The 25,773-nt window shown below is 35.8% G+C and overlaps 2 protein-coding genes across 5 annotated transcripts in view; one reads left to right on the top strand and one right to left on the bottom strand.

The window, feature by feature from the left end:
* Window positions 1-211: 211 nt before the first annotated feature.
* On the top strand, window positions 212-3,108 carry lrrc4bb (leucine rich repeat containing 4Bb). Of its 4 annotated transcripts, none has more exons than XM_067378226.1 (3): window positions 212-454; window positions 1,177-2,670; window positions 2,746-3,108. In XM_067378226.1, the coding sequence occupies exons 1-3, from the start codon at window positions 212-214 to the stop codon at window positions 3,106-3,108; spliced, it is 2,100 nt and encodes a 699-aa protein (XP_067234327.1). The 4 variants fall into 4 exon arrangements, with proteins under 4 accessions (XP_067234327.1, XP_067234325.1, XP_067234326.1 ...); XM_067378224.1 differs by having other exon boundaries at window positions 1,177-2,683; window positions 2,735-3,108; XM_067378225.1 differs by having other exon boundaries at window positions 1,177-2,718; window positions 2,770-3,108.
* A 7,553-nt stretch (window positions 3,109-10,661) lies between these two features.
* mybpc2b (myosin binding protein Cb) overlaps window positions 10,662-25,773 on the bottom strand; it is a 33,256-nt gene continuing 18,144 nt past the window's right edge. Inside the window, exons 15-28 of the mRNA XM_067377255.1 lie at window positions 25,667-25,696; window positions 25,450-25,592; window positions 21,929-22,088; window positions 21,552-21,656; window positions 21,098-21,286; window positions 20,880-21,014; window positions 19,288-19,455; window positions 19,118-19,206; window positions 18,849-19,044; window positions 17,758-17,897; window positions 17,381-17,540; window positions 14,917-15,053; window positions 12,767-12,956; window positions 10,662-11,229 (exon numbers count right to left, since the gene is read on the bottom strand). Coding sequence (XP_067233356.1) covers window positions 11,204-11,229; window positions 12,767-12,956; window positions 14,917-15,053; window positions 17,381-17,540; window positions 17,758-17,897; window positions 18,849-19,044; window positions 19,118-19,206; window positions 19,288-19,455; window positions 20,880-21,014; window positions 21,098-21,286; window positions 21,552-21,656; window positions 21,929-22,088; window positions 25,450-25,592; window positions 25,667-25,696 — 1,868 coding nt within the window. The 3' untranslated portion in view covers window positions 10,662-11,203. The remainder of the gene's footprint in view (window positions 11,230-12,766; window positions 12,957-14,916; window positions 15,054-17,380; window positions 17,541-17,757; window positions 17,898-18,848; window positions 19,045-19,117; window positions 19,207-19,287; window positions 19,456-20,879; window positions 21,015-21,097; window positions 21,287-21,551; window positions 21,657-21,928; window positions 22,089-25,449; window positions 25,593-25,666; window positions 25,697-25,773) is intronic.

Raw genomic sequence — 25,773 nt, 5'->3', positions numbered from 1 at the left:
TGATGCCACAAGATACCTGATTCCACAAGTTAATCGTAAAAAAAGTTAATTCTCCTTCTTGTTTTGTGGATCTTGTTATTCGAAATACACTTCCATATTTATTATTTTTCATCAAATGAACATTTAAGAAGTTTTGAGGGTTTTGGTGCTCACTCTTTGCCTTTTTTTTCCTTTTTTTTTTAGGAAAGGGGCAGGACATGATTCAGTTGCCATGCAGGCTGCTATCGTAACAGGCCTTTTCAGCCCCTCCCCCCTTATCTGGTTGGTCCAGCTGTTGTTGTGGCCACACCTCCTTGGACCTAGATTGGCCGAAGCCAGTCCCGCCTGTCCTGCTCCCTGTAGCTGTTCCAATCAAGCCAGTCGAGTGATCTGTACCAGAAAAGGCTTAAATGAAGTTCCACAGAGTATCTCCTCCAATACACGATACCTCAACCTCCAGGAGAACTCCATACAGGTAACCTCCTTGATAGCTTAAATATAAGTTTTCACCATAAGATCTGCATGCCGAAATGAAAACAACCATGCTATATCGAACCTCGCCAGCACTTAACTGTTAGAAATGGGAGAAATGGTCAAGATTATAATCAAATAAGAATCAATGATAGGGTCAGTTTATTCCAGGTGTCCCAAAAAACAGTTAACACTTTCACTGATGTGCTGCTCCTAAAACTTATCTATCAAGCAAAATCAACCAGTGGGTTTTGTTCAAGTACCCAAATATCGAAGATATTCATTGAAATGAATGTAATTAAAGCCATATTGTTGATTCCATTCAAAATGAAACACAAATAACATGCACAGGCATAGAATTTTTGGAGAAGTTGATGGATTTCTTGCTGAGCCTTAGTGCTAAAGAAACTTGGTTAGAATTTGTTTACAAGCTCTGTTAGTTAGACCATCCAATGCTACAACGTCAGGCATTGGAAATCAGTCATCTCCAGTCACAGAGTGACAGATGGTCACGCATACGCACATACTGAAATAGAACAAATAATAAAGATCCCACTTTCGTGGCTATGCATACTAACACAAAAGGCGTACGTTGATCTGTCACTCAGACTTCTGCAGAACAGGCTAAACTTTAACAACATAGGTTCAGAAGATGCAGTAACCCAGTTCCCAATATTTCGGCTGTTATAACTAACTATATTCTTGTCCTCTGTTCTTATTCTGCAGGTGATCAGGTCAGACACCTTCAAGCACCTAAATCATCTGGAAATTTTACAGTTGTCTAAGAACCAGATTCGTCAGATAGAAGTGGGAGCATTCAATGGCCTTCCCAATCTTATCACCCTGGAGCTTTTTGACAACAGACTCCCACTGGTACCATCACAGGCGTTTGAGTACCTGAGTAAGCTGCGTGAACTCTGGCTAAGGAACAACCCCATAGAGACACTCCCAGCATACGCCTTCCACCGTGTGCCGTCACTGCGGCGGTTAGACCTCGGCGAGTTGCGCAAACTCAGTTTCATCTCGGAGGCCGCTTTCGAAGGGCTGCTGAACCTTCGTTTCCTGAATCTGGGCATGTGCGGGCTTAAGGATGTACCCAACTTGACGCCTCTCGTGCGGCTAGAGGAACTGGAGCTGTCAGGAAACCAGCTGGGCGTGGTGCGTCCTGGATCATTCCAAGGCCTGGTGTCTCTACGCAAACTGTGGCTCATGCACTCTCGGATCTCTGTCATTGAGAGGAATGCCTTTGATGACCTCAAGAACCTGGAGGAGCTCAATCTGTCCCATAACTCTCTGCATTCATTGCCCCATGATCTCTTCACTCCACTGCAGCAGTTAGAGCGTGTCCATCTGAACCACAATCCTTGGGTTTGCAACTGTGACGTTCTGTGGTTGAGCTGGTGGCTTAAAGAAACTGTACCTGATAACTCCACTTGTTGTGCACGTTGCCATGCCCCACCAGGTACTAAGGGCAGGTACATTGGTGACCTTGACCAGAGAGACTTCACCTGCTATGCGCCTGTGATTGTGGAGCCACCAACGGACCTGAACGTGACAGAGGGAATGGCAGCGGAGCTGAAATGCCGCACCGGGACGTCCATGACTTCTGTTAATTGGTTGACCCCCAATGGGACCTTGATGACCCATGGAGCGTACAAGGTCCGGATCTCTGTCCTGCATGATGGAACCTTGAATTTCACCAACGTGACCATGCAAGACACTGGACCATACACCTGTATGGTCACCAACTCTGCTGGCAACACCACAGCAACTGCTGTGTTGAACGTCTCTGCACCCGACCCAGGCAATGGTTACAGCTACTTCACAACTGTTACTGTCGAAACCGTAGAGACGGGGCAAGATGGACACGATTCAGCTCGGCAGTTCGTCAACGAGACGTTTATTAGCTTTCCGGGACCAACGGCTGCAACTGCATCAGCAGGTCCCACTGGTTCGATGCTGTCCTCCTTGTCACCGCGAGCTACGCGTGCACCCGATCGCCCGTTCACGGTCTCCATCACGGACGTCGCCAACCTGTCGGGTCTCGAGGATGTAATGAAGACGACCAAGATCATCATCGGCTGCTTTGTGGCCATCACCTTCATGGCGGCTGTGATGCTGGTCGTCTTCTACAAGCTTCGCAAGCAGCACCAACTGCACAAACACCACGGCCCAGCACGTGCCATTGAGATCATCAACGTGGAAGATGAGATCGGATCTGCGGGAGGAGCTAGTGGCATCACGGGAGGGGGCACTGTCCACGCCGGAGCAGGATCTGGTGGAGGAAGCGGGCAGAGTCCAAGGATTCACGACCCTGAGATCATGACCCTGCCGAGCGTTGGGCAAGCAGATCACCTGAACCACTACTACAAAACGCACCACTTTAACAACAATGTGCTAAGCTTAAACATGGCCACTGGAATGCTCAACAACAAACCCCATCCTTCCTCCCAAAACCAGGCTTCGACCATGAAAATAGGGACTTCCGGTGACCCCTCCAACCCCGGCTCGACCTCACCTCCCCTGCCAATTCCCATCCCAATGGCAATGACTTTCCACGGAACTCTGAAAGGCCTTAGTCACGTTCCCAATGTGCAGACTGAGCCACTGTTGCTATCGAATGGCTCCAAGGAGAGCGTTCAGGAGACCCAGATCTGATTACTCGCATACACGTGCACATGCAGGAAGGGAAGTAGACTGGTTTTTATGCCAGTGCGACTGTCAAGTCTTTGACATTATGGAACTCCATCCCTTTCCGACAGGTTCTATGGAATATTCCGTTCAGTGAACAGAGACAGGCTTTTACTGGACATGGCGCTATTGAGTACACATGTGCCAAAGCAAGCGTCTTTTTTGCAGTTCTTTTTGAGTTGTGTCCGCGTATAAAAAAATATAGTCTATATTAAAGTAGTGTAATTACTTAAGTGTTGGTTTGCCACAGTCCAGCGACACCGACTACACACACCGATGTACAGCAGCTAACAGACCTGTATAAAAGCATACACACATTTACACTTCCCGGAGGTTGACATCATTATTCATCGTACTCACCTCGGTAGGTAGTGTACCTGTGTGTGTGTGTGTGTGTGTGTGTATGTGTGTGAGTGTGTGTGTAAGGGACAGTATTAACTGAGACTAATTCAGAAATAAAGACTTAAACTGCTGTGATCCAGAACTCTGCTTCATGATGACATTCTGAATCTAGCACAAGTGAGGATCAGTTCATAAGCTCAGAAATCTGAACTCGAAAAGACACCAGTTTCAGGGTGACATACGTCATACCTAGAGGAGAGGGCAGAGAGAAGAAGCCTTTCCATGTGAACAATAAGAGTACTTGGCTGCTGTCCTCAGCAAAGGTACCATAGTACCTCCCAACAAGCCGCCATAGTGCAAACTCTCTGTGCATTTCTACGTTTGAAGAGATCTTGAGTGTCATGTTTGTCTTTTCGCCTGTCAGCGCTGAAATGAAGAGTAACAGCAGTGTGTAAGGGCTATTTCACTGGCATTGGGTGTTTTTGATGTGCGCAGAAAGTATCTGGACTTAAAGCTGACATGAAACGCCATTCGCAACCCATTTAACTTCTGTAGTATTTCATGGATGCAGGGCGGGACGTGACTTTATTCATCAGGAATTGATTGGATCGTGAAAAGTGGGTGTACCAGAATGGAGCCAGGAGGGATGGAAAGTCATTTCAGAGGCGGAGCAGGTTACATTTTGATAAAAGATTCTGAAGATTTTTTTTTTTTTTTGACTTGGCATAACGTGCACAGTTGAATCGTGCACAATAAGGCCAGGAATGTGTGTTAGGAAAGTAAATAGTGTCCATTTTGAGTTCATGTTGACTTTAAAACAAGCTGTATTAAAGCTTTGAAATACTATACTGGGATACGCAGCACAGGAGAATTTCACCGACTTGAAAATTTTAGATTTTTAACAGAGAGAGAATGAAAGACATTGTGAAAATGTCCAGATTTTTCTGATGAAAGATTTTGCAATATGACATGTAATCTAATGTAAAGATTTTCAAGTATACTGTTTATAGACCAAATCAGTGGGTTTGGGTTCAAGGGGCTGGTTAAGCGTCAGGGTTCAGGGAATGGGAAAACCGCTCTTGGGCCACTTCAGATAAAACGTTAGCCATCCAGTTGGCGAAACTTGTATGCCTCACTTTCAGAGAGTATTTTCTTTGAAGGGATTTGACCAGTCCTTCGTGGGAGCCATACAACAACTGCTGACTACATGAAGCGATCTATCGATCAAGTTCCTCATTCTTGAATGGCTTTGAAGTTGTATAATAACAATGTGCAATGTGCCATTAACTGGAGTAGAGTACACATGCGTGTATTATTGTAATTGCTGCATTAAACTTTATTCGGTTTTTAATTTCCAATTCATCATCTTTTTATCAAATTGTTGTTGTTAAAACTGATTCATCCTTTTTGCAAATGCTGGGAACTTTTATTAATCAAGCTGGACTTAATTTGACAAATTGGGCAATTGTTTTCTCCATTGAATCTAGTTGGACATATTTCATTTTTGTTGAAGTGCTATACATAGCTCAGCAACCTGAGGACATTATATCCCTCGATATTAACCCACCGGTCTCTCAAATGTCTCCCTGCTATTCTTCATAATGGAATTATAGGACAAACTCTATTTTTTTTTTTTTTTCTGTTTCTTTTATTGCTTTCCATATTTCTCCCTACAGTATGAAAGCTGATTGTGTTTGAATATCCAGTGGGGTTGCTTAGCAACAACATCATTGCCAGGAAATGCTCTTAAAAGCTTATTGTAGCACCTGACCCTCGTCGGCTGATGCAGAACATAGGTAGATCAGAATTACGTCAGTATCGCATAAGTAAAAGGTTAGTTAATGTGAGGACCGTGCGGGCTCTGCCTCGCTGTGTGTCCTTGACACTAAAAAAGACAAAAAACCTGCCAGATGAAATTGAAACGTGCACATTGAGCTTGGGAAGATATGAGATGATCTCATACACATGCAGTTTGTTTGCATTTATGACGGATCCAACGTTTGTATATCAGATTTGAACTTTTTAGCCTATTGAATGGCATTGAAAGTTTCCAAGCGCACCATAAACAGCCGGTTTCCACAACTGAATCATTAGCCATACTGGGTGAGAAAGATTCTCATTCTAGAAAACATAAAATTGACTGCAAGTTGAGTCATCAAGTCATAGTCTGTACATTTTAAATGCATATGATCATTTTGGAGATTCTGTAGGAGTACACCAGCATATAGCGAACATACATCAACTAAAAGTGTCTTTGCTCGAGTCAAGAGTCACAGACAGGCGTTATAGCCAGCAAACCTCACCTTTAACCTTTCCATACCTCTATTTTATCACACAAACTTGTGAAATGCAAAATGGCTAAACCCTCACCTGCCCCAGACCAGTGTGTCAGAGTTCAGACGTGTGTGTGTTGTCCCGTAGCAGGTTGTTCTTCTCCTCTATGCATCCTCTCTGCGGCCAGCAAAATCACATTACCCTTACGGCTACTGAGAGACAATTCATCTATAAACCTTTCCCCATTTCAGAAAGCTGCTCTAAGCTGATTTGACTGGCTGTGAGATGAAGACACTGAGGCTGAGACCCATGTTGCAGTGTATTTTAAGACGAAGCACGGAAGCTGTTTCTGAATCAGCACAGAAAGATTGTATTATGAAGCAGTTTCATCACTGTAGACTCTTGATGTGGTGGGTCTTTCTCTCTCTCCGTCTCTCTCTGTCTATCACGTTCTCACACTGACCATGTGTTCATATAATGCCATGTATATAATCTAAAGATGTAAATATTCTCTATTTTTTGACTTACCATTAGCAGAACACGCGTTCTTCAGGATTTGAAACAGAACAAAGCTTTTTGGAAACTATCTGCATTTCTCTCTCCTTCTATTTATGGGTGAATCTCATGAAAACAGGTCATATTTCAGCACAGTATCAAATGAGCAAAATTAGATTGTGCTTAGAGACAAATATTTTTTTTTTTGCTTCGTGACATTTGCAAGCTCATTTTATCGTAAATTATTATTACTGCTGTAACATCTGGATATTTTGTTTGTAATTCCTAATTTTCTCTGTGTTGATTCTCATTACTGTAATACATAAAAATAACTTTAAAAAATGAAAATATAAAATTACTATAATCAAACACAACAATCTTTTTTGCAACGTTGAGAATTTTTCTTCTGAGAAATTGATTTTTTTTTCTGTTATGAAAATGTCACATGACAAAAAAACTTATGAGTTTTATTTTTACTATTATTAAACAAAATAAGTTTGGGGGGTGAAATTTCACCCGAAACCAGTTCTTAGCACGTTTTGTGAGATTCACTCATATATTTCTCTCTTATTCTGTCTTTAGAACAACACACTCCTCAAGAAAAAAGAAAAAAAAAAAAAAAACGTAAAATTAATCTTTTTTGCATTTAAAAAAATACAATTCCGCTGATATCGGCTGTGTTACATTTAGCTCTGTTCTTCATCTGTTTACCTATTTATTTGTACTGAGTATTTTTAGTTCATTTGGTTTCTTCTCTATGTTGATGCTGTGTGGTGCGGCTGTGGAGAGCTAAAGTTGATTGGCCATCAGTTCCGGGTCAAAGGTTGTGGCAAATGCTTAACTGTGCGTGTGAGCCTCTGCACTATGCCATCCGCTACACAGACGCTCTTTACCAATAAAACATGGACATTTTGGCTTTAGATCTCTGACTGTGTGTCTTTATGCTCAACTTTAATTAAAGGTGCTGTAAACAATACATAAACAGAGATATTTTGAAAGCGTAGCCTACACCAGAAGAAAGGGGAGCGGCTTGTGCCTTCTTTTTAGCCAATCAGTAATGCTGTCTGGATATGACTCATGTCTTTGGAGGGCGGGGTTTTGGAGAGAGGGCGTGGTCTGATTCAACAGCAGTCTGGTGGAAGTTAAGATATGATAAAATTGCTTACAGCACTAGTTCTTTAATTATTTCTTTCTAGATGAGTAAATCATTGGTTCTCAGCTGGTTTTTATTCAAGACCCAGAACCAATGACAACAATTATTTATCGTACAAAACTGTCCTTAAAACCAAAATCTGAAATGAATATATATTGCCATGAAATGCACAGGCTTAAAAATACTGGAAAAGGACACAGGCTGAATAAGAAAACTGACTTTTATTATGTCTTAATTGTGTCCGGTTTCTCTTGAATTTGCACAGTTTCATGCTTTCGCCAACACAAAACACATTGTGTACAAACCATGTTTTTCCTCATTGCAATAGGCTCATTTCGCTATCCCAACTATGCATGTTTATATTTAGTTGCATTTTATTATTTGCATTTAACAAATGTTACTGTGATCTTCCGACCCACCAGTTGGGAACCACATCAAGCCTCTGATTCTAAATCACGCACTTTTGTATGTTACATAAAACATAAAATGTTACAAAAAATATCCCAAAAATGATCCCACTTATTACACGGCTACTAAATAAATCTATATGAACTACTGATAAGAGTGTAATGTAGCATCATTATACAAGAATATCTGACAGCAGAATGCCGTGATTGATAAAAAAAAACAAAAAACAAAACAAGGAATTTAGAATGTGACATTTACAAAGTTTGAAATAATTATGATTATTTTATGCTCACCAAGACTGCATTTATTTGGTCAAAAATACAGTAAAAAATGTGAAATATTTTTACACATTAAAATAACCTTTTTTTTTTTTTATTTGAATATATTTTAACTTGTAATGTACTTCTATGATGCAAAGCTTCATTCAGCATCATTACTCCAGTCTTCAGTGTCACATGATCCTTCAGAAATCATTCAAATGTGCTGATTTGCTGCTCAAGAAACATTTCTGATTATTATCAGTATTGAAAACGGTTGTTCTGCTTCATATTTTACTGGAAACTGTGAAACATTTTGGTTTTCAGGATTCTATGATGAATAAAAAGTTCAAAAGAACAGCATAGAAATCTTTTGTAACATTATAAATGTCGCTTTGATCAATTTAATGCATCATTGCTTAATAAAAGTATTAATTTCTTTATTTCGTTCTTAAATCGTACTTTACTGTTTTTTACATTGATAATAATCAGAAATGTTTCTTGAGCAGCAAATCATCATATTTGAATGATTTCTGAAGGATCATGTGACACTGAAGACTGGAGTAATGATGCTGAAAATTCACAATAATAACATTTTACAATATATTCACATAGAAAACAGCTATTTTAAATTGTAAAACTATTTCCGATTTTTACTGTTTTCATCAAATAAAGGCAGCCTTGGTGAGCAGAAGAGACTTTGTAATTATTCCAAACTTTTGACCAGTAATGTAATGCTACTGGATCAGTATCCACGTCGCTGCCGTTCACCTCAGTCTTCCCGCGGCCTCACCTATACACCACACACTTCCTGCATACACTCCCTGCTCTCGTTGCAGCGTTTCCATAGCAACTGTGAAATGTGGGAAACCCTCTGTCCTTCAGAGAGGAGTGAGGGGGTGCTGGTAATCAAGAGATTGAAAACAGTGATGGAGCATCAGCATATAGTGTTTTCACTCGTGGAAATCATCTGCAGCGATACCGCTGACTGTATGCTTTACTGTATCTCTCCACTGTCTTATTTCCGACAGACAGATGCTTTTTGACTACGTCTACATCAGTGCAAAATGCATCTCTGGGATGCTTTATTCAACCTGAGATGTTTGGGCGACTGCAGTTGAGCAGTTGTCATTGGTTTCTAAAGGTCTGTGCTGGTTAAGGTCACAGTGTTAATGTTGGCTTGTTATATTTGATATATATCGGATAGTTATCGCCAGTTGTTGTTAATCAGATTCAAGTGCCGAGCATCTGTGAGCACTGAACGTCTGCATCAGTAGCGAGGCCTCTGTTTCCATGACAACCACGGGCTGAAAATAGCCCGCTCTCTCTCTCTTTCTAACATGCATGTATTTATTGTCTCTGAAGACATGCCAGTGTTTTTTTTCCTCCTTTTCCCTGCTGTCTGACTCTCCCCTCCACTCCCCTCATTGGCTTTCCCCTCCCCTTTGCTTTCCAAAGCTCACCTCTCTGCTCCCCTCCTCTCCTCCGCTGTTCTCCCCTCCATCTCGGCAGATATATAGTGGCTCAGTTGCCATGGAAACCTGTAGAAACTATGGTGACGGGTCTTACAGCATTGCCTCGGCAGCACCAAGTGGCTGAGCACAACTGCATGCAATGATTTATGCAAATTAATACAGTAAATTGCCCAAGTCAAACTAAAATGACAATGTTTTGTTTGCATTATGATTTTTTTGTCAATATTTGATTACAATTAATAGTTGAAATATATATATATATAAATATATATATATATATATATATATAATTTTTGTAATTAATTTTATATAAATATTTTTTTTATATTTCTTGTAATTATACATATACATCCATATATATATATATATATATATATATATATATATATATATATATATATACACACACACACACACACACATTTACACACACATATATATATATAAATAAATGTTACACAATTTTTGTAATTAATTTTATATAAATAACTTTTATATTTTTCTGTAATTATTTAAACATATATATATATATATATATATATATATATATATATATATATATATATATATATATATGAATTGTAGTTAATTTTACATAAATTACCTATAATTATTTATATATATATATATATATATATATATATATATATATATATATATATATATATATATATATATATATATACACACAAAAACGTTAAGACTTCATCAACATTATTTGTTAAAAAGAAAACATCCCAATCAATACTGGGTGATAAAATCCTGTTTACATTTTAACACGTTGTCTTGGCCATCAAAACATTATTATATATATTACATATTATATTATATATATTATATTATATTATATATTATACATATTATTGTAATTTATATATTCAGTGCCATTAATGGCCTTTTTTTAATTTGGGTAAACTATATTATAAACTGATGAATGGATCTATTATATTGTGGAAAATAAGTACATATTATGCACAAATTTTTAAAGCTTGCTCATATTTTCCACAATATTTGAAAATTTGTGCGTAATATGCACTTGATGTGTTTGGGTGTGTGCTTGATCTTACTCTGCAGATGTGTTGTGAAATCAGTGATGGTGCAGTTGTCATAAAACAGTTTATTTTCTCTTCTGCAACACAACAAATGCAGATACAAGTTACAGAGCAGTTTTGAGTGCAGATATTGTAGCAAAATGAAAACACAATTCCATTAGATGTAATTCATTTCATACAGCATTAAGGTATGCTATAATCAATAATAACTTAGATCTGCAAGACCGGGCTAATCGGTCACCTGTTCTAACCTAAAATCATTCAAGAGGATACATGTTGAAAGGAAGGGTCTGTGTTTTCAGTCCCTATTAAAGCCATTGTTTTTGAACATGCATAATTGCACAACGTCATCGGTTGCTATAGTTTTGATAAAAATACTTCTCACTGGGGCTTAATGCGGTCAACCGAGCGTTTATTCAAAGCCTTTATAGCTACAAAACCAGAGCGAGAGTTTAAGAACACGTGAGCCGCCGTTAGTCATTCCATTCACACGGGGAGCCTGGCAAACACGAATGACTTTAAAACATAAGTTTGGGGCAGATCATACTCAGTTGATGTCATCTCCAATCCATTTCATCTCTGCTGTTGACGCTGCTTCCGTTCATCCTAGTCCCTCTTCTCTGTCGGTGTGGCTGAGAGAGAGAGAAAGAGAGAGAGAAAGTATTTGTGTGAGAAGATATGACACATGATATGGCGTCACCCAAAACCTTGCAACAAAAACATTAAAATCTATATATATAATGTTACATATATCATTTTTTTGTAATTTATTTTATATAAAAAACTTTTTATATTTTTTGTAATTATTTATACATATGCATATATAATATATCATTTTATTTATGTATGTAAGTATATATATAAAATAGCAAGTTAAAAACAGTTGTATACATCATCTGTTACACTGAATTTAATTTATGCTGATTTTAAGAAAACAAATGTGTCTGGATAGGAAGATTTTATAGACTAATTAGAATATTTTTTTTTTTGCATTACAGTAATGAGAATTTGAATATTGAATATATTGAAATTTAATTTTTTATATTTTTAATTTTTCATACATTCAAACTTAATTTATTTAATTGTCATGAAAATAATATTATTTTTTATATATTTTTGTATTTTTTTAATACATATTTTCCTTTTATTTTGGAGAACTAATATGACCTGGACCTCAGCAATATCTGTCAAAAAACAAACAAACAAACAAACAAAAAAAAACATTCCAATTAATACCAAGTGACAAAATTCTAATTTTCCCATCACATTTTAATACACATCTTAGCCATAAAGCAGGTAAATTAATGTTTTTTAATTTATCTAATTAATGCCATTAATGGCCCTTTTTTTATTTGGCTAAACTATTTATATTATAAACTACTTCACGGATCTATAACATTATGGAAGTTAGAGGCCTATGAATATCTAATTGTGATGATTAGTGGACGGAATGAGCAGGAAATGTGGATAATACCTTGTTTATGTGTTCTGCATACTGAATTCAAATGTTGCACTATGATAATGTGCTGTTTTGAATGTTCCACATTATGCCAGCCAGTGGCATTACTAAAAAGAGACATGTGAAATTAAGTATGACTTTCCCGCTTTAATTATCTTTCTGTAACATGTTGCGCAGGAGGAAATCCATAAAGCATCCAGTTGTTTCCTGCAGCTTGTTTGAATCCTGTGTGCAGTCAGTATGACACATATGCATTAAATCACCTTAAATGTATTCATCATCCTCCGGCAACGACTTGAAATCTGAATTGCCTGAGAAACGTTAGCTTCCGTAGCTTCGTTGTTTGTTCATATTCTTTGTCTGTGTCATGTAACTTTCCAGCTGAATGTTGTCTGATGACATATTCTGATGTTTTACAGAGTTTTCCCAGTAATAGTGTTTAACTGGTGACACAAGCATGTCAGAAAACATGACACAGCAGTTTAATTAAAGAAGCACTGAAGGCTGCCCATACTACATGCGCCCTCTAGTGAAATACTGAGGTACTGCTTTTAAAACAATCACAGGCCTGTTTATCATGCTGGGGACTTTTCATTGAATTATATGGGTTTTATACTGAGCTAATAATATTTTCTAGCACCTAACCCCACCCATAAACCTGTTATATTTTTATTAAGGCATTATTTAGTATGTTTATTTGTTTTTATTACCTCTGACCACTTCCAATTTGCACTCCACCTCATCTTCTCCGAGCGCATTCACAGCCTTGCAAGAGTACTTTCCACTGTCAAAAGTGCTGGGTTTGCGGATGTTGAGTGTCAAAACTCCCTGGTTATTCTGCATCAGGAACTTTGGATCGTCACCTATTATCATCTTGTTCTTCATCCAGATAATCTTGGGCTGGACAGAAACACAATGAGGTCAAGCTGTAATATATACAATTACTTTGCTCAGAATTGAAGTTAAATATTTATTTATTAACTAAATACATCTCCTGATGTCATAAAGAACACTGTTGCACGACTGATAACAGCAAAAACAACACATCCCAGTGCCAGATCACCTCCTATTTAACTCTAACTAATTGCTAATCAACTAGGATGTTTCTTTTGTATTAGACTCATCCATGCTGTGACGTGTTTCAAAAAGTGGTGGGGACAATATGGACCCAGGCAAAAAGTGATGGCGACACGTCCCACCCGTCCCAACTGCAAATTATGCCTATGCACTCTCCATTTACTCACTAGATTTATAGCAGTGGCCAATCTGGGCCAAAAATCACAACTCTGCCACACCTACATTTTTATAATTATTTGTTTTTTTTTGTTGTTTTTTTTTGTTAAGTTTATGAAAAAGTAATTTAAAGTTAGCTGAATTCTGTCTGAAATGTTCAGAGCAATCATAAGAATACTGAATTTAGTTCAATTTCTGAAGTTAAGCCTTTGATAAAAAATGATGAGGTTGCTGTCACAAAAAGTGCCCATTTCAGGCTTTAGTATAGCAAAAGTGTGAGATTTTATGTAACTTTTATATTTGCAATTACTGAATTAGTGTGAGGGGCATCTGATTAATAGGAAAATGTTGATTTTATCACAAATACATTTTATAATAATATTCAGATAGCTGCCATAGTCTCCATAACTTAAAATAATGACCTATAATAATAGGGATTTGATGCCTGAGATGGGAAAATATGTTTTTCTAGAAGTTAAATATGTCATTTATGTTGTGGGGTGTTCAGAAAAGTAATAAATTTTGGTAAAAAAAAAAAAAAAAAACTTCAAAAGGTGAATATTTAATTTAAAAAAAAGAGTGCTGCATGTTGCAATGTCTGCTTGCGCAACAGCGCTTCAAACTGCTTCTCAGTCAATGAATAGCGCACATTTATGCCAAGCAATTGCTAATAAACTCAAACTGATAAATTATGACAATATCTACTTTATGGTCTTTATATAATATGTTTTAGACGGTTGTGAGAATGCATATTTTATCTCTTTCATCCGAAGGATCAGCCCAATAGTATAGGCATTTCAAAATAAGAGTCCTGGTGTATTTTGGGCTTTTTTTATAATTAAGTCACATGCTGAGTTTCTTTTTCTTCTGGGCATTATTGGTATTTTGGTTATACAATAAATACCTAATTTAAATGGATTTCCATTTAATTCATAGTAAACTACTGTAGTCTCTAGATGGGATGCTCACAGGAAGAAAAGAACATTTTTTGACACACATTATTTAATATTTACATTTTACTAGTGTCCCACTCACTGAGAGAGACACTATATGACAAAGCAAGGACAACTCTACCATTTAAATGCTGTAATTTTGCATAATTTACAAAGCATTATAATGCATAATATTAGTATTTAATTAAATGTAATAGAAGCCTATGTAATTAAAGTTAAATTCAGTAAATATAAATATTGTTAAAAACCACACATTATTTGTTGTTTGTCACATGTAGTTGATCATTTTTGTGCCATGGATGATAGGAGGATTTTCAAAGCACTGGAAGCACTCTAAAAAAAAAACAACCCAAGTTGGGTTAAATATGGAGAAACCCAGCAGGTTGGGTTAAAGGACACCTATTATGCCCTCTTTCACAAGATGTAATATAAGTCTCTGGTCTGGTCAAGTTTCAGCTTAAAATCCCCCACAAATTTGACCCTATTTGGGGTGAGCAAAAACATGCCTTTTACTATATTACTATATTGCTGGCTAAAAAATAAATCCAAAATTGGTTGAAAAAAAAATGGCTGGGTGAAAACAACCCAATCCCTGGTTTTGTCCATATTTAACCCAGCAGTTTTTAGAGTGGATGTTTACAGTATGTATGTTATTGATAAGCATTGTGTCTTACCTTAGGGAAGCCCCTGACTGCGCAGCTGATGGCGGTGCTGTAGCCTATAGTTACAGATCTATTGACGAGGGGTGCGGTGAACTTGGGAGGAGATGTCATATCCTTTTCCTTGTAAGGAGGACGTTTACATGCCAAATCTGACAGTGTGACATTGAGAAAAATGACATCAAAATCTATAAACTCCACAAAATCTATCAGTGCACTAAAATTACACATAATAAACACAATCCTGACAACGTGATATGTTTGTTTGAATATATTACTGTATTAGTTACAGGGCTGCGCGATTAGTGGAAATAAAACTGAAATCATAATAGACCTTTATCACACTTCCTATATCGCTACTTCTGGTCCCATCGCAACGCAACGTTACTGCAGCAATCAGGTGACTTCTAATTCTTACCTTAGATTTCATGATTTCCCGACACAACAAGAATTGAGGAAAACGTGGGAGAGACTGATATGGTGGGATGAAGGTCCTTCTTTTAAAATACGTGGACGCTTGGCCTATGCATTTCCAAACTTGAGGATTTTTTCTCATATCTTCAACCTGCTGAAATGTTCCCTTCCAAATGTGCGTTCTGAATTATAAATACATTTATTTCCCAAATAACTTGTCACAGTCCAGTGCTCATCTTCTCATTAAAGGTGCACTATGTAATATTTTCTGCCGCTAGAGGTCGCTAGAGGCCTATTCAAAGCAAAGGCGTAGCTTGATGACGCCAAGTTTGAGCGCGGAATCTTGGGACATGTGGTCTTCACCTCAACGATTGTGGAAAAGAATTGGGATAGGACCAGGGACAAATCATGTTCATGGATGGGATTACTAATTACTGTAGTGTGAAGCAGAGCAGGAGCGAATGTTGTGGAGCTGAACGAGGAGCTGGAGCGATTGCGCAACACATGCCTCACGAGCAGCGGGACTTTTATTGCTTCCGCTTTTCCGGTAATGAGTATGAGGTAACGCAGCTCTGTTTATCATATTAGATATATATGAGTGTTGAAAATAATGTAATAACGTTACTCTGTGAGACACTGTTACACACTGCAGTAAGATAGATCGATTTTACAATATCAGATTAAATGCTGGATGGCTTGTGTTGATAAATGGCATGCAATTAATTTTAAAACGTATTGTATGATGGAGAAAATGCTGTATTACTGTTATTAAAAATAAAGCTGCATCTGATTATGCATGTTAGCTACTTCACAAAATAGTGTTTTTCTCTGAGGCATGGTAAAGCATGCAAAAAATCAAGAAAATTAGATTTAAACAATAAGACTAAACTTGCTGAGCTACATACAATAATTAGTTTTCTGCCTATAAACGTACCCAAACAGTTGTTCCCTTGTCTAAATATTAAAGCATCTTTGATGTTTCCATGGTTTCTACAAAATTAAACCTGAAACCGAGGGTAACGCGGGTATGACGCCATTGACAGGCGACTCCTCAACACCCTTATGAAAATGAATCATGGTTTTATAATAGTAAATGTGTAGTATAAATTTTTTTTCACGGATTGATTACCATTTGTATTACCACAGTTTTACTACAAATACCATGGTTAAAATATGGTTAACTACAGTAACCATGTTTTTTGGTTTTATTTGTAGTAAAACCATTAATTTTTTGTAAAACAGATGACTCGTTGACAGCGTGACGACTTTGAATAATAATTAAGAATTTTGGCATAAATGTGTGAATCACAGTGAAATGAGTGTCAATGAAAAATGACACAGAATAATGACTAAAATATTTAATATGTTGATTCTGATCCTGTTCGTCAGGTCTCACACACTGCAGCATCGCTTGCGGTCACTATTTAGACATTTGCTCTGACATTGTGTGGTGTAACAATCACGTATGTTTACAAGCCACGGATTTCTCAGATTGGCGTATGTTGATTTAAACTACAATTTCCATTGAGTTCTGTACACATTTATAATCAGAATATCTCTTCTCCTCTCTCTAAAAGAAAACGTCTGGATTTTGAAATCATCCTCATTTTAAGAGGCGTTTATTCAACTAGGTGATTACAGCGCACTGAAAATATACATAACCGGAAGAATCGATCCACTGCTTCGCCGAGCACTTCCGGTAATCAATTCCGCTGTGATAAAGGTCTATTTTCACATCACAAAGACTGTGATTTAAATTTGAAGCACGGCACACATCAAGAAAGTCAGACACCCATAAATATTAGAAATTTTAGTTTTTCAATTTTTCAATGAAGAGTAATATTTCTTATTTTGTTTTTATTTTTATATTTTTATTTAATTGTGATGATAATAATAATTTAATCATATAAAATAGCTTTATTTTTTATTATTATAATATTGATATATAACAAAAATTGTGCAGCCCACCAAACAAGCCGAGTAAATCTGGATTTTTAAGTCAAATAACTAAGCTTCATTTTTATTGCGAAATCTTCCTGACATTTACTCCGTTCCCCACACTGACCAGTCTTGGCAATGACGGCGGTGTTCTTGCTCATACAGGGATCTTCACTGAGACCGCAGAGGTTCTCGCTGTAGACGCGGAACAAGTACTCGTTCCCGATGACGAGGTCAGAGACGGTGCAGTTGGTGCGGCGATTGTGCTCGTACACCGTAAACCACTCCTGCAGGGTGAGAAGAGGATTACAAATGATGGATTGATCGAAAAAGGGAGTCGTTCAGCCAAAAATAAAAGTTCTACCATCATGTATCACCATAACAGTAGCCAGTGACTTGACCCAAATGAAGGTTTGGAAAGACACTGTGACAGAATGTTCATTTTTGGATGAACGATACCTTTAATGAGTGATTTAGTGGATAAATGGAAACCAGATCTCTCACCTTGGTTTTCTTGTCTGCTTTCTGGATCGTGTATCCAGTGATATCACAGTTGCCGTCATCTTTGGGTGGTTTCCACTCCAGCGCTGCATTGAAACCCCAGACGTCGGTCACATGCACCTGAGTCGGAGGGCCGGGTTTATCTGGGAAAAGAGTTGGAGTGTCAGGGACTAAAGTTGAGGAGTGTCTCTGGAGTAAAAAAATCAGCGCTCAGTGTGTGAGTGATGAGACCGAGAGAGATTTTAGGGCTGTCAGTTTAACACAGAATTTGTTGATCATAATTGATTGATCATAAATAAATAAGTTATAAAATGTAAAATTAAATAATTTTAGAATGATTTTATTTACATAAATAATTTAATTAATTAAATGGAAAATGATTAAAAAAATAATCAAATCAAAAAATTTAAAATTATTTATTTTTACATAAATAATTACAATATAGTAATTAAATTATAAAATGATAAAAAATAAATCAAAAATGTAAAATTAAAATAAATATATAATCAAAAAAATATATTTACATAAATAATTACATTTTTATTAATTCAATTATAAAATGTCAAAGAAAAATAAATACATAACTTTAAAATTATTTATATTTACATAACTAATAAATAAAAAATATATATTAATTATTTAATAATTAAATTACTAATAAATAAATCCAAATATTAAATATAATTGTTTTACGATATATCACTTAATGATAATTAAATCATTAAAATGTCAAATTAAAATAAATAAATGATTTTAAAATAAAACCATTCAAAATAAATATATTTATTTCATCACCTGCATGTCATGTGACCGAAATTAGAGAACCGTGAACACGCAAATCTGTTATTAAAATCTCAGGGGTAAGTTCATATTTTATTTTAAAGGGGTAGTTAAAAAATAACTTTATTTGTTATTTGTTATTATTAAATTGCATTATATGTCTATTATTTCACCACCGTGCTTTTTATATATCAGTATCGGTATCAAACTCTGAAAAATCATCATTGGTCGACCATTAGTATTAATGATATTCATAAGTAAGTAATGCATGTTGAATAAAACAGTATATACACGTCTTTTTTTTTGTGTCTTACCTACAACTCGGATTTCTATGGTGGCTGAATCCTCCATGTTTTCAATTTTCAAGACGAGTGTGTATTTTCCAGAGTGGTCTCTCTCAGCAGAACGAATGAAAAGGATGGAGTCGACATTTGAGTTCCTGATACCCACTTTCTTTTCATCCACTGGCTGCCCGTCCTTCAGCCATGTAACGACAGGACGAGGTTTGCCCTAAAAACACACGTATACTTGTTATTTTGTGAAACGACATGGATTTAGTTAATTTGTTTTATAACATGCACACCTGGAAGGGGATGACAAGGTTGACTTTCTCTCCGACTCTCTTGATGTATTTGGTTCTGAGTTCACGAGGCAGACGGATCTTAGGATGCTCTGAAGCGGGTGGAGAACATCACGGTGAAGGAACAGACTAGAGACACACCTCATGTTTCATGAATCTTACTTTGTCCTTACCCATAATCTCTCTGACAGTGACTGGTTGCTCGAGCAATGCAGGAGGGCTCTGGCCTGCAATGTTTACCGCAACCACACGGAAATTCACCTTCTCTCCAGTGGGAAGGTTTTTCACCGTGAAACTCTGACGCCCAACAAGATCCGTGTTAGCAGGATGCCACTCCGTTTCTGACACAGAGAGACAATGAAGGGAAAAAAGAAGGATTATTAATAACAATTAAATGTAAAATTAAAATAAATTAATATATTTTTTTAATAATTTATATTTACACACAAAACTGAATTAACAATAATTAAATCATGTAAATGTCAAATTAAAATCATTGTAAAATGAGAACGTTTTGAAAAAAAGTTGAAATATTTTATTGTTAAAATAAATACATTTTATCATTAATTTATTGGGGCATATGACTGGGCTGGATGATATATTGAATATTCACCATATATTTGCAATGATTTCGCATGCAAAAGAAAATGAAGCACTAAGAACACTAAGTCTGATTCAATGACACTGAATGATTCAATGATTTGTTCACATTATCACTCAGAAGGACTATATTAGTTAAAATATACACAGGTAAATATTGCTGTTTATAACTAGATCAGCAATCTAGTTATAAACTGCAACTAGATTGCAGGTAAAAAATGGCAAGAAGATAAAAATTATGAATCCTATGATTCAAATTTAAATCAGATTGTACATTTGAACCATTTTAGAGCATAAATATCAAGACATACTCAAAACAGTCTCGTTTTAATATAATTGAAATACTATTATAGTTTTTATTGATTTTTTTATTTTAATTTAGTTACATTTTTAGTAATTTTGTTGAGTGTTTTTGTAATTTCTTTTACAAATATATATATATATATATATATATATATATATATATATATATATATATTTGATGCATTTTAGTGATGCATTTAGTGATGCATTTAGTAGTACTTCATATTAAATTAAATGAAAATTAGAAATGTTGCCTTGAAAAATAGCTGAAAAAGTTATTTATTTTGTAATTTTTACTTGTTTTTGTTTGAAATATGTCTATATAGTTTTAATTATTATTATATTATATTATTATATTATATTTAATTATTATTATATTATATTATATTATATTATATTATATTATATTATATTATATTATATTATATTATATTATATTATATTATATTATATTATATTATATTATATATTTTTTCCCAGTTAATCTTTACTTTATTTCAACTAACGAACATGTTTTTTTTTTTTGTTTTTGTTTTTTTATATAATTTTGCTTTATTTAATGATGATAACCCAAAATCAACAGACTGAAATAAAAAATAAAATAAATAAATATATATATATATATATATATATATATATATATATATATATATATATATATATATATATATATATATATATATATATTGCTATATCACCCAGCCCTATTATTCAACAGATGTTACAGTTTCTATTAATCCATGTATAGTGTGATAATATTCTTGTAGAAACCTTGCCCAAGTGCACAGTAGTGAACTTGGTTCCACTATGCTTCCACTGGCCCTGTGTAGAGTTAGTTTAGGTCTGGAAAAAGATGACTCACCTCCTTCCTTGCAGTATTCTATGAGGTACCCATCCAGCCCTCCAGCTCCGATCTTCTCCGGAGCCAACCACTTCAGTGAGCACGTAGTATCCGTGACGTCCTCAACGGTCAGCTTTGTGGGCTCACTGGTGGGGGCTGAGAGAAAGAGAAAGGAAAAACAAGAGTTAAAACAGAAGATGTCAAAAACACACAGCAAGAAAATAGCAAAACGTTCTCACCGATTGGCATGAATGGTTTGGAGTTGAGACTGGGAGCCGACATTCCGATTCCATTGACCGCGAAAACTCTCATCTCGTACAGAATGCCTTCAATCATGCGCTTGGCCTCGTATGTTGTGTTCTCATAAATGTCAAAGTTAAGTTTCGTCCATCTAGAAGATCCTTTCTTCTTCCTCTCCATCAGATAGCCTATAGGAAAACAGAAGCAGAACAGGTTCCTGTTGTGACTTCTTCCAAGTGAGTTAAATAGGCTGTTTTTGGGATGGACAACGCATTTACTTACAGGTGTGAGTTTGGTTATATAATTCAGTTGTCATTCCAGTAAATAAATGAACTGTGTTTGAACGTAACTGTATTTAAATACAGGACTGTATTCTGCTGCTGTGTGAATGTGGCCATAATGCCTTGGTATCTAAATAAGTAGGGCTGAATTTCCTGTAACAGTGTGTGTTACCCTTTAAAGGTGCTCCTCCATCATACTTTGGAGGCTCCCAGATAATAGTGGCACAGTCTTCTCCTACTCCAGTACACTTCACGTTTTCTGGAGGATCAGGAACATCTGCAAAAGTGGAGAGACTTTAGGAACATCTACAACGGCATGGGTTTGATTCTCAGGGAATACATGAACCTTGAACACAAAGTAAGATGCTTTGGATAAATGCATACATTTTTATTTAGACCCAAAGTGCATGCACACTAACGATGATTCAATCATTAGAGGCTGTGTAGTGTTTGTTGCTAGTAGATGTTGAACTACTTGAAATTTGCTTCAGTTTTGGTCATAACCACAGTGCCATCTGCAGGGAGAAAGAGGCAGTGCTGGAAACGCACCTACGATTTTGATGAAGAGGTTGGCTTTGTCCTCGCCTGCAGGGTTGGTGACAGAGATGGTGTAGTTCGATTCATCTTCTCGCTCTGCTCCTTCAATGACTAAACTGCTTAGATCTTTCCTGTTTTCCACACGCACACGTCCCTCTGATTCTGTCAGAGCCTGTAATACACAGACAGCAGTTTCATTTATTTGTTTAGCAAAATATTAAACACTATTTTGCATTGTCTCTTATGTTCACTAAAATTTATATCAGTAAAAACAGAAATATTATTACAATTTTAAAAACGTTCTACATGCCTATATATTCAAATGTAATTTATTCCTGTGATTCAAAGCTGAATTTTCAGCATCATTACTCCAGTCTTTAGTGTCACATGATCAATCATTCTAATATGCTGATTTACTGCTCCTTTACATAAATTTAATGTTTTATGAAAATTATAGCATGAGTCCTATTATTTTTTCTTGGTCTACTTACAGTATTATTCAACACAAATAAAATAAAATGTTCACTCTGTTTTTTTTTTTTCTTCATGGTGCACACACATTTTTTAATAACAATATTGATGATAATAACAAATTATATTTCAATTTTACGGAGCCCCACGCATTATGTGCAGGGAAGAGAATATGTATATCTTGACCACAAATTTATACTAAGTTCCCATGACTTTTTGCTAATTCGTTTTACTAATTCGTTCCCTTGTTTTAAGTAAATCATGTGCACGACATAATAATTTGTTTCATTGATGAAGTTAAATCAAAACAAAAGAACAAATTAGTTCAACATGGCCACGATTTACTAAACAAATGAAGAAATTAATAAAAAAGTGGAAACAAATTCTTAATTTGTGGCCACAGTTTATTTAAAACAATTGTACGAATTAGTAAATTGTTGCCACGATTTACTAAAATGAGACAAATTCTTATTTTTTTTTTTTTTCTGTATATCATGTGTGAGGCTCCATACCATTTAACTTTAATATATATATATACACACACACCAATGCTTAATTTATTTAATTAAAAATACAGTAAAAACAATAATATTGTGAAAAATTATTACAATTTAAAATAACTGTTTTTTATTTGAATATATTTTACAAAGTAATTTATTCTTGTGTTGGCAAAGCTGAATTTTCAGCATCATTACTGTGTCACATGATCCTTCAGAAATCATTCTAATATGATGATTAGTTCCTCAAGAAATATTTGTTATTTTCAATGTTGAAAACAGTTGTGTACTTTTTTTTTTTCAGGATTCCTTGATGAATAGACAGTTCAGAAGAACAGCATTTATCTGAAACACAAAGCTTCTGTAGCATTATACACTACCGTTCAAAAGTTTGGGGTCAGTAAGAATTTTTATTTCTATTTTTTTTTTAAAGAAATTAAAGAAATGAATACTTTTATACAGCAAGGATGCATTAAATCAATCAAAAGTGACAGTAAAGACATTTATAATGTTACAAAAGATTAGCTTTCAGATAAACACTGTTCTTTTGAACTTTCTATTCATCAAATAATCCTCGTACAAAAAAATTCGTACACAAATATTTTGTACAATTTTACACATTAAATGTTTCTTGAGTAGCAAATCAGCATATTAGAATGATTTCTGAAGGATCATGTGACACTGAAGACTGGAGTAATGATGCTGAAAATTCAGCTTTGAACACAGAAATAAATTACATTTTAAAATATTTTCAAATAGAAAACAATCATTTTAAATTGTAATAATATTTCACAATATTACTGTTTTTACTGTATTTTTAATTAAATAAATGCAGCCTTGGTGAGCAGACAAAACTTCTTTTAAAGACATTAAAAATCTTACTGATCCCAAACTTTTGAGCGGTAGTGTATGTGTAATCTGTACGTATTTTTTTCTGTAGTTGTCCTTGTTTTGCATTATTGGTGCATCCCTAGTTGGAGCATGTTCATTACCCACTTGGCCATGTTTCAAATAAGTAACTTCAAATATTTTATGAATTATTTAAAAATAACATAATAGAGAGTCAGCAACCTATGGAGGTATAATCAATGGCACATGGTGTTTGTATTTAATTTAAATAAAGTCCTCGAACTGGCATACAGAGGTGCTACAAATACTATACTGGGTGGTTGTTCTGCTTGGCTTTTAAACAGACTACAGTTGGTCCAAAATGCGGCAGCTAGAGTTCTTACTAGAACCAGAAAGTATGACCATATTAGCCCAGTTCTGTCAACATTACATTGGCTCCCTATTAAACATCGTATAGATTTTAAAATCTTGCTACTTACTTATAAAGCTCTAAATGGTTTAGCTCCCCAGTACCTAAGTGAGCTCTTAATGCATTATAGTCCTTCACGTTTATTGCGATCTCAGAATTCAAGGCCAGTTGATAATACCCAGAATATCAAAATCAACTGAAGGCGGCAGATCCTTTTCCTATTTAGCACCTAAACTCTGGAACAATCTTCCTAGCATTGTTTGTGAAGCAGACACACTCTGTCAGTTTAAATCTAGACTAAAAACACATCTCTTTGCTCTTGCATACACATAACACATTATCAATACATTAACATTTTTCAAATCCGTTAAAGGATTGTTACGCTGCAATAATTAGGTCGGCCGGAACCGAGAACATTTCCTATAACACTAGATATACCTGTACATCAGAACAAGAATGGCATCTCCGCTAATATCTGTCTCTCTGCTTATCCTGAGGTTTGCCGGGTGCTGGATCCAGGCCGTATCCAGATCAGATGGAGAACCTGCGTCTGGACCTGACTACAATGTAGCCCAGGAGACAATGGGCCTACAGACCCAGTTCTGGCTGCATCTATAATTCTGATTTTTAATCCCTGTATCCGCTTACATATATTCATATATAATCTATTTTTAATCACTATAATAAAAATGTATAATTCAGATTTTGATCTCCATATCCATTTACATATATTATATATATCTTCCAAGGGGTTTTTTCCATCCTAGGACTTTTTTCCCAGTGTTAGCACGCTGGGTTTTTCTCCTAGGGTTTTTTTTCCACCCCTGGGAGTCAGCCAACATTGGCTTAATGTAGCACCATCTTGTATATGTTACATATTACCACGGTTGGTTGTACAGTTTTAACCACTTCCCTTTTTCTGTGCTTCTAATATGTAAAGCTGCTTTGAAACAATTACCAATTGTAAAAGCGCTATATAAATAAATTTGACTTGACTTGACTTGACTTGACTTGACTATAAGGCCTGGTTTCACAGACAGGCTAAGCAGGAATTAGGCCTTAGTTCAATTAGGACATTTAAATAGCTTTTATAAACGTGCCTTTTATAGGCTTTAGCCGTGAAACCGGGCATACAAGTGTGAGATTTTAACAAACCATTCTGTGATTTTCCCTCCGTATGCCATGAGGTTGCCGACCACTGTATTAGAGTATTTATTAATTATTTAACCATGTAGTAAGACATGTAGTAAGTAGTAAGATATGTAGACAACCATGTTGTCATCAAAGTTATGTGAGCGTATGTGTACCTTATCCCCCTTCATCCAGCAGACGGTGGGAGCGGGCTCTCCTGTGATCTCCACATCCAGACGCAGCTTGTTACCAGCAACAACAATGATGGTGTTTTGAGAAACCATATTACCAGCCACATCCAAATGGATCTTAGGGGGATCTGAAAAGGAGCAAAACAAAGTAAACGGATGCAAGCAAGTGCGGTAAATAAAACTAAAATAACACGGGTCCTACCTTGCCTGGGAACATAGTCGATCTTGATTTCTGTAAGAAAAAGAACGATCTGATCATGTACCGTCACAACAGATCAACAAATCTTGCACGCTATAGAGTTTCCTTCT

This window comes from Chanodichthys erythropterus, chromosome 23 (assembly GCF_024489055.1).
Source record: "Chanodichthys erythropterus isolate Z2021 chromosome 23, ASM2448905v1, whole genome shotgun sequence".
Classification (NCBI taxonomy): Eukaryota; Metazoa; Chordata; class Actinopteri; order Cypriniformes; family Xenocyprididae; genus Chanodichthys; species Chanodichthys erythropterus.
Note: the sequence above shows the minus strand (reverse complement) of the source record. Positions and strands in the feature narration are given on the sequence as shown.